The sequence below is a fragment of the Marmota marmota genome, unplaced genomic scaffold (genome assembly GCF_001458135.2).
Source record: "Marmota marmota marmota unplaced genomic scaffold, marMar, whole genome shotgun sequence".
Lineage (NCBI taxonomy): Eukaryota > Metazoa > Chordata > Mammalia > Rodentia > Sciuridae > Marmota > Marmota marmota.
Genome location: NW_025999853.1, coordinates 17,549,807 through 17,564,063, shown reverse-complemented (window position 1 = coordinate 17,564,063; position 14,257 = coordinate 17,549,807). Strand labels below are relative to the sequence as shown.

Sequence of the window (14,257 nt, the reverse complement as noted above, 5' to 3'; positions counted from 1 at the left end):
TGAAATAATTTACTATAGTTTACAGTTTAGAAAGTTACATCCTAGAACATTAACTGAGGATTTCCTATGTCACATCATGTTAACTAACTTTTACTACCGCAGTAACATAACCAACCTCTGGGATAAATAAAATGCTTTATGTCAAAAATACACAGGATTTTAAATGTAGAAAAAAAAGCCAGGATGATGAGTCATTCAAACAAAACATTTAATGAGATTTAGAGAGATAAAAGTAAATCTTATAAATAAAATACATTTTACAAGCTTACTTGCTCCTGTAACATATGGTTTTTTTCTTGCAACTGGTGAAGAACAGCAGTCTCTCCTTCCCCAGCCTGAATTTTTGCATAAAGATCTTCTCTTTCCTTTTCTAGTAATGAAATATTTTCTTTACTCTTCTGCAATAAGGCTTCAAGGTTCTGTATCTTTTGGTCCTTATCACCAATTTGACGTAGGACTTGTTCCAAATCATTCTGTAAAGAATTGAAAAACTAACATTTTAAGGATAAAGAATTCAAGAAGTTATTCCTTAAACAAAGAATGACTGATAATAAATTTTATCACTCAAACTCTTAAGTCTTACATTTTAAAATAATTATATTTTAATATGACAAATTTAATTAGAAATAGTTAATAATATAAATCTATATAATTGATAATAAACTAGAATTTATCAAAAAGAAATCTTTAACTAACTACATTTTTTTCATAACTCTCTAACATCACCTCTTATTACTGTCTGACCCATTTCAGACACATGGGATTCATTATTCTTGATCACACCAGGCACATTGCCACCTCAGAGCCTTGCACTAACAGTCCTTCTGTCTGAAATGCTTCCCTCACAGAAACGCTCCCTCTCCTTCATGTGTTTGCTTAATTGTCACTTCTTAATCAGACCTACCCTGACCACTACATTTAAAATTGTAGCCTTTCCTAATACTTTGTATTCTGGCTATTTTTCTCTTTTCATTGGACTTATCTCTAATACACTAAATAATTGATGTGTTTTTCATGTTTATCTGCCTCCTTCCATCTCCAGCATTAGAATATATGCTGCACAAGGATGAGTACTTTTCTTTCCTGCTTTATTCACTGATGTACATCCAAGATATCTAACACAAAGATTCAAAAACATTTGTTGAGCTAATTTTTAAAAATTATTACACTCTAACCCACAGGTACAGGCTTATTTCAATACCTCAATAGGACTCTTCTTTTGATAACTTAAGAGATACCTCTTCTTTTACTTTTAACAAGAATCTTAATGTTTCCCAGAGCACAATTCAATAGCCCACATCCAGAATAATACCCACTTTCTCAAGCTATTTGACACCATAGCCTTTGCCTCTGCCTCAATCCTTTTATGAGAGTCAGAGAACCTCTACCCAGAACAAGGCACTATCCATCCCCTGTGAACACTCTCTTGCTGAGGCAGTCCCCAGCCCCTTGGTCCCCTCAATGATTTGTGTCAGTATTAAAATATTTGAAGGTGAATCACTTTCAAACATCTTCTCATCCCTCTAAGATTCACTCGTGTCCAACCTCTTTGCTCTCAGCTTTTGTTCCTGCCACCAATTAGCCCTCTCTCCACATTCTACTAATCTTCTGGATCCACAGTTCCAGGAAAGAGCTTTCTTCCAGAACAGTCTCTCTGTTTTCACATCTTAACTGAAATTTGGTTCTCCTTTTACAGATTCCAATTCCCCTCGTCTTCTCTATTCAGGGAGACTTACTCCAATGGGCACGGAGAGGAGGCCGACCTTCCCCTGGTGTTTCACTGCTATTACTCGCTGCCTCGGGTAAAAGCTATGTGATGCTTTTAGAAAGTATGCCATTCTCACTTATCTACCTTCTACTCTTTGCTGCTATCATCTATAAATCCCTACCTCATTCACTGAAGACTTGAGACCTGATTTAGTTTTTCTCTCAATCCCAATTTCTGCCAATTTCCTGGGAAATACAAAATACATAGAGAATTAAGAGCATAGCCTCAACATGCATATCATCTTAATTCCTGGACCTTAACTCATTTTACATTGTAATTACTTATACAGGATCTTGTAATAAACTGAAATTATTCCAGCTAAAAAATTCCAACTATCTTACCCTGTAACCACAACTTCCTATCTTCCAATTTCATGACCTCATTCTCATCTTCAATGTCAGAGACCTCATCTCCTCCTCACTTACTTACACTATACCAAACTTCTCTTCCTAAACCCCATACAAGGATATGAAATTAACTTTATTCTAACATCCCCCATTTCCTTTCACCTCAAAATTTCCAAATCAATCACCCCAAAAGAGCCTAATCTATATCAATGTTGCAATTTTGCTTTTTCTAATTCTATACTTCTAAGCACTCTCAGAATAAAGGCACAAACTTCCATTTTTCCAGGTTTAGGTCATTATAAATGTCTAGATTCCAATCTCTACAATATACTCATAGGCATCTTTTCAACCCTTTCATTTAAATAAGGTCCTACCCTCAAACATTCTCCTCAATAACTTTTTTTTTTTTTTTTTTTTTTTTTTTTGGTACCGGGGATTGAACTCAGGGGCACTCGACCACTAAGCCACATCCCCAGCCCTATTTTGTATTTTATTTAGAGACAGGGTCTCATTGAGTTGCTTAGCACCTTGCTTTTGTTGAGGCTGGATTTGAACTCACAATCCTCTTATCTCAGCCTCAGGAGCCGCTGGGATTACAGGTGTGAGGAACCACGCCCAGAACCTCCTCAATAACTATTTAAAAGCTTCAATATGTTCTCCACATTCTCAGTTGAAGCTTGCCAGATAGTCAGCTATTGCTATCCAACTTTATCTTGAAATACAAGATTTCTCAGGAATGATCTATCTTGATTTTTCAACCTTTTATCTATACAATTATTTATGCATATGTATGTGTCTCTCTCTCCATATTTACCTTATTCCCTCAAGCTTCAGGATAAATTCAAACTCATCCCTCCATTGTATGAGTGATATTATAGTTTATTATTATTATTATCTAATTCCTCACTTTTTTTCCAGTATCCTTAATAACTCATCCTTACCTGTCTCTTTGTCCTAAACTAGAAACATGTTTATGCTTTCTCTTAGTCTCAAAAATACTCCCTAGATCAAGTTCCCAGCTATAGACAAAGATGGAAATTCAGTATAAGAAAAGGGTACAGTATAAGAACACCTACTTGATTGCTGACCTGTGCCAAATTGTGCATGCTAGATTTACTATCCCATTTCTTTCCTAACCTTTATGATAAAATCTCAAAGCCATCTGTATTTACTTTATCAAACTTCTCTCTTCCCATTCTCTCTTGAACTTTCTCCAACCAGGTTGTCATCCCACCCTCTCCATTTAAATTGCTCTCATCATCAAGGTTATTAAAGTCCTCCATGCTGCCAAATCCAGTGGGATTCTCAGTTTTCATCTTGCTTGACCTCCATCCTTCCCTGGAATCATCCTTGACTCTTCTCTCAATATTCTACATTGACCCATCAGTAAATTGGTCAGCTTTACTTTTAAAATACAACTAGAATCTGACCAGTCCACTACTGCCTTCCTATTAAGACTTGTTACTGCCTCAGGACCTTCTAAGGTACTACTAATGGTCTTCCCTCTGACAATCACAAAGCTCATACCCTCCTTCAGGTCTTTCATCTTTTTAGGGAGGCCTTCCTTAGCAACCCTACCAAGCACTACAGTGTCATTTTCAGCCCCTACATACTTCCTACTCCTCATCCCTCATTTTTACATCTCTATAGCAATTATTAATGTATAACATACTACATATTTTGTTTATTTAACTTAGTTGTTATTGGCTTCCCTCACTAAGCTGCATGAAAACAGACATTTTGTTTGTTTGGTTTGCTTCTACAGACACAAAATCAGCTCCTTGGCTGAGAATAGACATAAATGAATACTTATTAACTGAGTCAAAGAACAGATAAATCAATCCAAAATTTTGACATCTATTTCTCTTACTCTCATGTCACACTCCAAACTCAAAAGGAAAAGAGATTACTGCTTTCTTCACACTCCAAGATTATTCCTATGTACACATCATTAGATTGTCATTTTCTAGAGGGCAGGCACTCTGCTGCTTCTATTCTCAGTGCTGAGCACAGTGTCTGACACACAGTGCTCAGTAATAGTCAATGAATTAATGAAAGTAAAAAGGAATAAATGAATATCAAAGTCAAATTCACTTCAAACATTTACGTATCCTTCCTTTATCATAACAAAACAAAAACTAAACTCTCAATCTTCTAAGCTATAAATTTAACCCAATCAATTACATTTTCTATGCCTACAATTCCAATATTCAGATGATAGGTAAGAAGAAATAAAAGACAGGCTGGGGATAAAGCTCAGCTGGTAGAGTGCTTGCCTTGCATGCACAAGGCCTTGGGTCCGATCCCCAGCACCACGAAAAAAAAAAAAGGAAGAAGAAATAAATGACCAAAAATACTGAATTCTTCTGTAGAAAATACAAAATGTTCTTTTTTACTGAGTTACCAATAGGAAAACTGCATTTGAATATATTTGATTTTTCAAATAAGGTATTTCAGTAATAAATAATTATTTATCAATCATTTAAATATAATTTACTTAACTAGTTATATTTAATAGATCAATTTTCCTAATAAATTTCATAAATTTAAATATTTTATATAATTTACCATAAATAACAAATTTGTTTCTAGTAAATAGTTTTAAGGTATTTTAGCTTTTCAACAAAATAATCAAAAAAGAGAATTTTCTGATGATCTAGAAACTGAGAACTCCCCAAAATTCTTCATAATCAAGTATTTTGTATTATCTAGTTTTATCACAACATAATAATGGTTTGGTTTAAATTTTGTTTAAAAGATTAATTATTCAAATAATTTTTACCTGAGCTTCTCGAAGTTTTGCTGTAGTGCTTTGCTGAAGAGCTTGTTGTTCTTGATGCTGTTGCTTGGTTTTATCTAACTGATGCTGCAACTCTGTGGAATTTGTTACTTTTTCCTTCAACTTAAAAAAAAAAATGTAGACTGTCAGTTGACAACTTAAAGGCATAATGCTACCATTCATAAATATTTGGCATTACTTCAATTTTCAAATATGAACACAAAAATAAATTCAGCCTGGAAGATATCAATTTTAAAAGCAATATATTATTACCTATAGAATCATCATCTCCCTTGGAAAGGTGGGAATGGAACCACCATTCAACCCAGCTATTCCCCTTCTCGGACTATTCCTCAAAGACCTAAAAAGAGCGTACTATAGGGATACAGCTACATCGATGTTCATAGCAGCACAATTCACAATAGCTAGACTGTGGAACCAATCTAGATGCCCTTCAATAGATGAATAGATTTAAAAAAATGTGACATTTATAGAATCATCATCTCATAATGAATAAACTATTCTCTAGTGATAGACTTTTATCCTAAAAAAATACAAATCTTTCTCTAGGTTAGCATCTGTTCAATATTGTTTTTGTATACCAATATGAACAATATGAACAATTAATTACATATAATTTGTTTTTTAACAACGATCTAAACCACAGAATCAGCACTTCATTTTTTTCTCTAATAGTCACTTCATTGGGAAAAAAAATCAGATCATATACTATAGCTAAGATTTCAGCATAAAAGAAAATTGATTACTAAAACTATAGATTTTAATTCTGAATATTTATTCAACTCAAATAAAAGACATAACTTAATGATAACTTTCCCTTTAATCATACAGTGGGTACCATGTTGAACAATTACAACTTGAATTAGAATAATAATCACATACCTAATTTTTAAAGTGAACATCCTTACATGTAAAGTTTATATGCACAAACTACATGTCATCAATGATCCTCACCAACTATTCATTGCTCTCTGTTTCACTCCAGCAGCCTGACAGAAGGTAAACCCCAGAATTTTTCCTACCTAGCTGAAAAAGAGTTTTCTTTGTGCTACTTTGTTGAGAGCTTTGGGAAAATACAGTTGTAGTAAAATGTAGTGATTTAATATAGTTAATAAGCAGGATATTTTCATTGGGGAAAAGTAAATGTTGCAGTTGAAAGTAGAAAAACAAGTAAAGTTGTTGACAAAATACTGATGAATCACAACCATATTTAAGATGTTTCATGCCAGGCAAATGGGCACACATCTATAATCCCATCAACAGGGGAGGCTGGAGCAGGAGGTAAGTTTGAGGTCAGCCTCAATCATTTAGCAAAGCCCTGTCAAAAAATTTACAAGGACTTGGAATGTAGCTCAGTGATACAGTATCCCTGGGTTCAATCTCCAGTACTACAATACCAAAGATGTCTCAAGTTCATCAATAAAGTTGCTAATATCAACTCATTTGAAAGCCTAGCTTACCTCTTCTTCTAAACGAGAAAGTTTGAGCTGTAAGTCAGCCACTTGTTGTTCTCTATCCATCAACTTTTCACTGGAAAGCTGTCTCTGCTCCTTCAGCCTACCATGAGCTTCCCCAAGTTGGCGCTCAGTTTCCAGAAGTTTGCTGTGTAACTTAAAAAATAAATAAATAAAAGTACATATATGTGCATGTATGTAAACACATACACACACACTACCACCTACTTTCAAAACAATATTTCTTTTTCACCAATAGAAGCATACTATCTTAATTTTCATGACAATTTGCAGAAACCTAAGGTCTTATATAATAATTTAATCTGCAAGTGAATTTTAATCACATAAAATTATGACTAAGCATTATAGATTTTATCGCTCATAATAGTTTCATTGCTTTCTTAAAAAACATAAACGGGACCAAGGGCTCTTGTTTGGATGTAAGTATTGTCATAACTTGAGGAACTTAAAATAATAAAATGAAATTTGACAGTATTTTTCAAAGATCCACAGTGATTCCTGCTGCATTTCTATGTTAAGAACCACCACAGTTGACTTCTTAAACTTGGGTATTGAACAGAGCTCAAAGAATTCCCCAGTGCTCAAATTGGCATGCAATTTCTAAATAAAATGTAGAAAACAACTATATGTTTTAAAGGAAAACATTAAGTGATCCTCATTTATTAACCTAAGAAATGTCAACAAGAGACTAGGGGTATATATAGCTCAGTGGTAGAGAAATTGCCTATCACATTTAAGTCCCTGGGTTCAGCCCCCAGCACCAAAACAAAACCCTAATGAGTTACAGGAGCCATTTTCTCTGGAGCTAAGAACCACCACTTTTTCAAATGATGTGGTTGTATTAACAACAGAATGATTTGTTTTGGTTGTATTAATACAACCAGAATAACTATTGGGTTTTTCCTTGAAGGGGTAGGGAGATTTCCTTTTTACTCTTTTCATTAAAACAAAAAGGAAAAAAAGTCTGTATTAATTTCAGAAGCATTACTATGCTAGGAGTGTGGAGATGAGTATGCAAGACGTTTGGCAAGGCTTACGCACTAAGAACAGTTAGCACGTAAATCTCATTAACACACAAAATCAAGTGTGTTTAATATTAAGCATGAGTGCCTAGGTTCGATTCCTAGTACCTTGAAAAAAAAACACCCATAAAACATGAAGAAGGAAAAATAAAGAAGAAGGAGGAGGAGGAAGAGAGGAAGGAGAGGAAGCGGAGGAAGAAAAGGAAGACAAAGAGGAAGAAAAGGAGGAGGACTAGAGGAACTATAAGAGAAAGAGGAAAGAAAGGATAGGGAGGAGGAGGAGGAAGAAAACATAGGTAAAGAACTTAAGATAGAAAACAGCTTGAAGTGTTGGTGTGTTTGAGGAACTGAAATCAACATGGATTCACAATGGTCTGGGAGGAGCCTGAAGCCATAACATAGGCAACACTATATACACAGAAGTTCACATGCCAAAGAAAGAAGGCTGGAATCAATTGAAAGTGTAATGAAAAACCACTAGGCAAGTGAAAGCATTAAGCAGAGGATTAAACTTACATGCTTTAAAAAGGTACTTCTGGCTTCTATATGGAGAATCCATTAAGGAGACCACTAAAAGGGAAACTGTGAGAAGCGTAATACAGTATTCCAGGTAGGCAAGATGGTAGCTTAGATTAAGAATGCTGGCAGAGTAGATGGATAGAAGTGCAAAGATTTGAAACATATTTTGAAGGTAGAATACAGACAACATGCTGAGAGAAAGAAGATAAATGGCATCACTTCAAGGTCTTCAGTATGACCTCTTTATTTTACATAAAATGGTGACTAAATCAAATAATCATAAATTCAAGTCTCATTGTGTTTAAGTGGGCTCTCAAAATTCCTTAATGCCCCTCCACCCACTGACAACCAACTAAAGCAAAAATTTCTAGACCTACTGTTGAGCACCCTACATAATAAATTCTCATATGCTCTTTCTGGAAATAATATATACTCCTATTATATAGACCTTACCTAAGAACAAATCAATGTCCTTTTTAAAATATATATATATATTTTTTTTTTTTTTTTTGGTAGTTGTAGATGGACAGAATGCCTTTATTTTTTTTGTTTATTTTTATGTCGTACTGAGGATTGAACCCAGTGCCTCACGCATGCTAGGTAAGCTGGGGCAAGCCCCAGTCCCTGTCCTTTCTTTTTGTGATATTTTTCTGCCACTAGTTGCTTCTTACTAATCCTTCTGGCAGGAAGACTCTCCTGCTTTCAAACTGCTATGTGTTAAAACCTATTCAATATTACAATTTCAAGGAACAGCTCTCATACATACAAAGCTTTTCCTGATCATATAATTAGGTTTAAAAAAAATGCATAAAGGGAAGTACTACAATGAAAAAAAAAAACAGAAGTGAGGAACTCGTTCGAATTCCCATAGTATATGGGATTATTATATTATGATTATCATGATCATGGTATGGGATAATACTTGCCTTATCCTCCCCTTGAGATTATGTATACATCATCACTAAAGGCAGGTACCATTTCCCATTTGCTTCTGTATCCCTTAACAAATGAGGCAACGGTGTCTTTTAGAAAGCATAAATGCTAAATTTGTATATGTGAACTAAAGTAAAAACAAAATTTATTTTCAAGTTATATACTAATATTATCAAGCCTCACTTTCCCCCCATTATGAATGCCTTCATCTATTCCTTCACTCACTTATTCCCTGTAACATTTGCTAAGTATGTGCCAAGTACTAAGGATTTTTAAAAAGTGAATAAGACATGGTCTTTGCATCCAAAGAGTTCAGTCTAATGAAAACATAAATTATGATAATATAATCCACTGTGGCAAGTAAAATATTCACAGTTTGTGCATGTCTTAGCCATCTTGGGGGTAGAAGGAGCAATGGGGTGTTTACAAAGGGATGTCTAGAAAAGTGATGAGAAGTAAGTAGAATTTATCAAGGTCAAGAGAAACAGGAAGAATATTTCAGATCAAGAAAACAGAATGAATAGTACAAAATCAAGATATAGTATAACTTAAAGAAAAAAATAAAAACACTTCTGTACTCTTGCAGGGGAAAATAAAATAAAGAATTGTACAGAACTTAGTGGGTATGCACTGGGGGTGCTCCATATCATAACAAACATTGAACTTCATCTGTTGGGACATAAGAACTATTAGAGGGTATAAGCAGATTGGGAACATGGTAAGATTTGCTTTTAAAACAGATTACTTTGGTGGCTAAATGGAAGTTGTTATAGTGGTTTACACATACAATTGAAAGGTCAGGGCAGTGGAAAGACAGCAAGCAAGGATAAGCTAGAGAAAAATTCCTAACTATTCTGATCCATTGTCTCATGGTCAGTCTAATCTCAAAACTTAGTGACAGTAAATATGAAGTATTTACTCTAATTCCTGAAACATGACTGAAGCTCAATAAATGACTATCATAATCATCATTATAAAGGAGTAGGAAAGCCATGAGAATAACTAATTACAATAAAATATCATTGCTACTTAATTAAGTAAAAGTAAATGAAAAATTTTTAAATGTGAGAACTTTAATCTCCATCAGAATTTTAATCTCTTCCATTTTTCAATCAAATTTTATGTTATCTATAAGCAATAATTAGAATAGGCATTAAAAAATAAGTTAATGGCAAAATCAGAACTTGTATCAAACTTTATCAGGTAGGTATTATTTATCTATTAAATAGTTTTATAATTTGTCTTCCACTTTTAAAATGTCTAATTTTTATACTGGTGGTTTTATTATGCTGTTAAAAGTTAGTAGCAAAAAAAGGAAAAAGGTGAATTTTTAAATTAAAGAGTGGTCAACAATTAATTATAGTAGCTAAAACCCAGTAAGTACCTACCATGTACCAGGTACCATTCTAAGCAATTTATATGTGTTAATTTATAAATGCTTCACAACAATGCTGTAAAATGGATATTAACTTTTGTTTTCTTAAGGGAAATTGAAATTGAAGCATATGAGATCTGATAGTACTAAGAAATATAGAAAATAAAGAAGAATTAATTTTTTAAATGATAGTTTTTTTAACATAAATTATATTATGATCAATAACTTCATTATATTTCTCCTCTAACTGGGTGTAATACAATTCTTTCTTCAGCAACTTTCCTGACAATTTCTAAAATATTAATTTTAAAATGTATTTCTTTTCCTAATACTTCTAATTACTCCAATATTATCTTAGTCAATATTACAAACATAAAACAGTGAAAATATTTAAAAATTATTAAATATTAACTTGTGGTTTTGTGATTGGTCTGCATGACTAAGAAGAAACCATAAGGAGAATTACAATAAATAAAACTAATATCACTTACTTGATTAATTTCACTTTGGAGTTGTAACCCATGCTGCTCCTTTTCTTCTCTCTGTTGCTGTAGCTGTTTCAACTCTGCCTTAAGATGCTGGTACTTAGTCTCTACTTCAGATAATTCTTCTTTGAGCTTGTGGGTTGCCTCTCCTTTTTCACTTAGTTCTGCCTGTATTCTCTGCAGTGAGGTTTCAGATGCAGATAACCTTGACTGAAGCTGTTGACAATCTAGGTCTTTTTGATGAAGGGTTGCCTGTATATTCTTTTTACTCACAGATTCTTCATTATATTTCTCCTCTAACTGGGTGTAATCCAATTCCTTCTTCAGCAACTTTTCCGACAAGTTCTGAAATATCAATTTAAAAATGTATTTCTTTTCCTAGTACTTCTAATTATTCCAATATTGTCTTAGTCGATATTACAAATATAAAACAATAAAATATTTAAGAATTACTAAATATTAACTTGTGGTTTTATGATTGGTCCACATGACTAAACTCTACTAATACAACATAAGAATTGCCATGAAAACGCTGACACAAAATGAAAACACTACTGGATTCCTAGCCAGGAGTGGTGGCACTTGCCTGTAATCCCAGCAACTCAGAAGGCTGTTGCAGAAGGCCAGCCTGGGCAACTTGGGTAGGCCCTTTCTCAAAACAGAACACTTTTTCACAAAAGGTGTGGGACATAGCTTAATAGTAGAGCACCCCTTGGTTCAATCCCCACTACTGCAAAAAATAAAATAAAATAAAATCTAACGGATTATTTGGGGTATGCAATGTAGAATCAAGAACAAAAATCACATAATTATTGCAAGAGCTGCAGAAAAAGACTGAAAAACTTCACGCTCATTCATGTTAAAAACACTGGAGAATCTAGGGATAGAAGAAACTTACCTTACCATCATAAAGGTTATTTTTGACAAAACCAAAGTCAACATCATACTGAATAGAGAAGAACTAAAAATATTTCCTCTAAAATAAGGAGCAAGACAAGGATGTCCACATTCACCACTCCTATCCAATAGAGTTCTTTAAACTCTAGCCAGAGCAAGCAGGCAAGAGAAGAAAATTAAAGGGATACAAATAGGAAGTCCAACTATTTCTGTTTGCTAATGACATGATTCTATACCTTCAGGACCCTCTCTCCCCGTCAAAAAAAAATTCCCCCAGAAGACATCTGATTTCATAAACAAATTTAGCCAAATACCAAGATACAAGACCAACATACAAAAATCAATAGCTTTCCTATACTCCAAAAATAAATTTGTTGAGAAAGAAATTTTAAAAACTATTCCATACACAATAACTTTCATTTTCATTAAAAAATTAAAACTTATTTCAAATAATTTCTGTTGGAAGAAAGATAACAATATACTATGCCAATTCTGATTCTGGATTAGCAACTTCATGGTTAGAAAGAGCTTTAGCATAAGAATATCATCTATTGCTCTAGTAGGCTTATCATATTGATAGCATTTTTCTTCTCTTCTTGACAAAAAGACCATTTTTTAGAGCTACCAGCTAAGACTAATTTAAATTTCTTTGTAGAGATATAAAAATAATGATCTAAAGATTTCACTTACCTGCTTTTTATTTTATTCAACACTGTCAAGTATAAACTATAAAAATAATACCTTCCAAAGAACTATATCAACCAGCATATCAAATGTCAAAGACTAGTCTCAGTGGTGGTGTTACAATTAATATTGAACATTTTAAGTCAACTGATTTACACATAAAACATAGATCAGAATTTTAACTCACACCTTTGAGAAAAATAGCCAAGAAGCCACAATAAGCACTTTGATGAGTCAATCAGTGGATATTGGATTATGTTAGTGTGCAGGAAGGGGAAAATACAGAAATAAGGACAATCAAACCTCCTTACCTTAAATAGACTCTAATCTAAATGAAACACACACACCAGAAAAAAATAAATAAAGAGTCTTCCTATAATGCACAAGCAAAAAATGGATTAATAAGAGCTATGGATACCAGCTCAGTAGCAGAGGTTATGGGTTTGATTTCCAGTACCAAAAATCAAAACAAACAAGAATTAACATAAAAACTTTCTTAAATGCACCACTTATAAAAAGAAAAAAAAATGAGCAAAATCAGATTGGGCTAGCTAGTACGATCCTTAAAAATAACAGTTCATACCCACTTGAATCAAAGTGTGAAATATGATATATCAAGAAATTTGTAATGTTTTGAACAACCAACAATAAAAAATTTAAAAATAAATAAATAAATAAATAAAAATAACAGTTCGTCCCGGGTGGTGCATGCCTGTAATCCCAGCAGCTCGAACTTCAAAGCCAGGGGCTGGGATTGTGGCTCAGTGGTAGAGCACTCACCTGGCACCTGTGGGCTCTGGGTTCAATCCTCAGCACCACATAAAAATAAATAAATAAATAAAGGTATTGTGTCCAACTACAACTAAAATATTTTTTTAAAAAAAAGAGTTCAAAGCCAGCCTCAGCAAAAGCGAGGCGCTGAACAACTCAGTGAGACTCTGTCTCTAAATAAAATACAAAATAGAACTGGGGGTGTGACTCAGTGGTCCAGTGCCCCTGAGTTGAATCCCTGGTACCAAATTTTAAGAAAAAGAAAATAATAGTTCAAGCTTGGTTTTGAAAATGGTAAGAGGAATTAAGGAATTCGTGTACACGGTTCATGCCATCTGCTTAATACAAAAAGACACAAAGAAAGGGACAAATAAATTGCAAGTGGGTAAAGAACAAATCCTATTACATCAGGGAGAGTGATAAGTCTAGGGAAAGGCAAAAGTAAAAGTTCTTGAACATTGTCTGAAAAAAAAAAAATAAGGGATGTAAATTATCATGTAAGCATACACTACAGAAAAGCGGTGTCCAGAGAGAAGATACGTATGTATAACATAAAATAAGAGACAAACTTAAAAGAAGAGAAGACAGGAGAGGGCAGCAAATTAAGCCAACAGAAATACTCTTTGACCAAGTAAAAGAATCAGAATAAAGAGACAAAACTGAAGGACTAGAAAAAATATTTATACTTTAGATTCAACTAGAAAATCTTTTAATAAACATTTCCTTTGTGTTACTAGTTAGTGACTCCAAATATTTCTTTACATAATTTTACATTATTATTGTTTAGAAAAATAGCATTTATTTTTTAATTCATAAATTAAATTACCTATTCAGTGATCTAAACATTTCTTTTGTAAATAAAATTCTAAGTTATTGAATTTAATAATGAAACCATGCTCACATATATGGAGGGTTTGCATGGTATATAATTTTTAAATATGGTACAAAAATTCAGGCTAGTAATGAATTATAAGTCCTCTTTCCTAAAGGCTCACATATAAAGTGACCAAGTAATTCCACCATTTTCTACACACCATTCAGACAGTTTTATTCTTTAAGAAGCAAAAATATGACAATACCAGTGACTATTCAAAGTTCTCTTATTCTAAAAAATTAGTCAAAACTATCTGCCTAGCTGGGTGTGATAGACATCTGTAATCCCAACTACTAAGGAGGTGAGG

General features: G+C 33.5%; 1 protein-coding gene across 1 annotated transcript in view; it reads right to left on the bottom strand.

Annotated features, from left to right (window-relative positions):
- Eea1 (early endosome antigen 1) overlaps nucleotides 1–14,257 on the bottom strand; it is a 138,153-nt gene that overhangs the window by 45,276 nt on the left and 78,620 nt on the right. The window contains exons 11-14 of the mRNA XM_015482943.2: nucleotides 10,731–11,069; nucleotides 6,376–6,525; nucleotides 4,898–5,017; nucleotides 270–473 (exon numbers count right to left, since the gene is read on the bottom strand). Of these exons, the coding sequence (XP_015338429.1) occupies nucleotides 270–473; nucleotides 4,898–5,017; nucleotides 6,376–6,525; nucleotides 10,731–11,069 (813 nt within the window). The remainder of the gene's footprint in view (nucleotides 1–269; nucleotides 474–4,897; nucleotides 5,018–6,375; nucleotides 6,526–10,730; nucleotides 11,070–14,257) is intronic.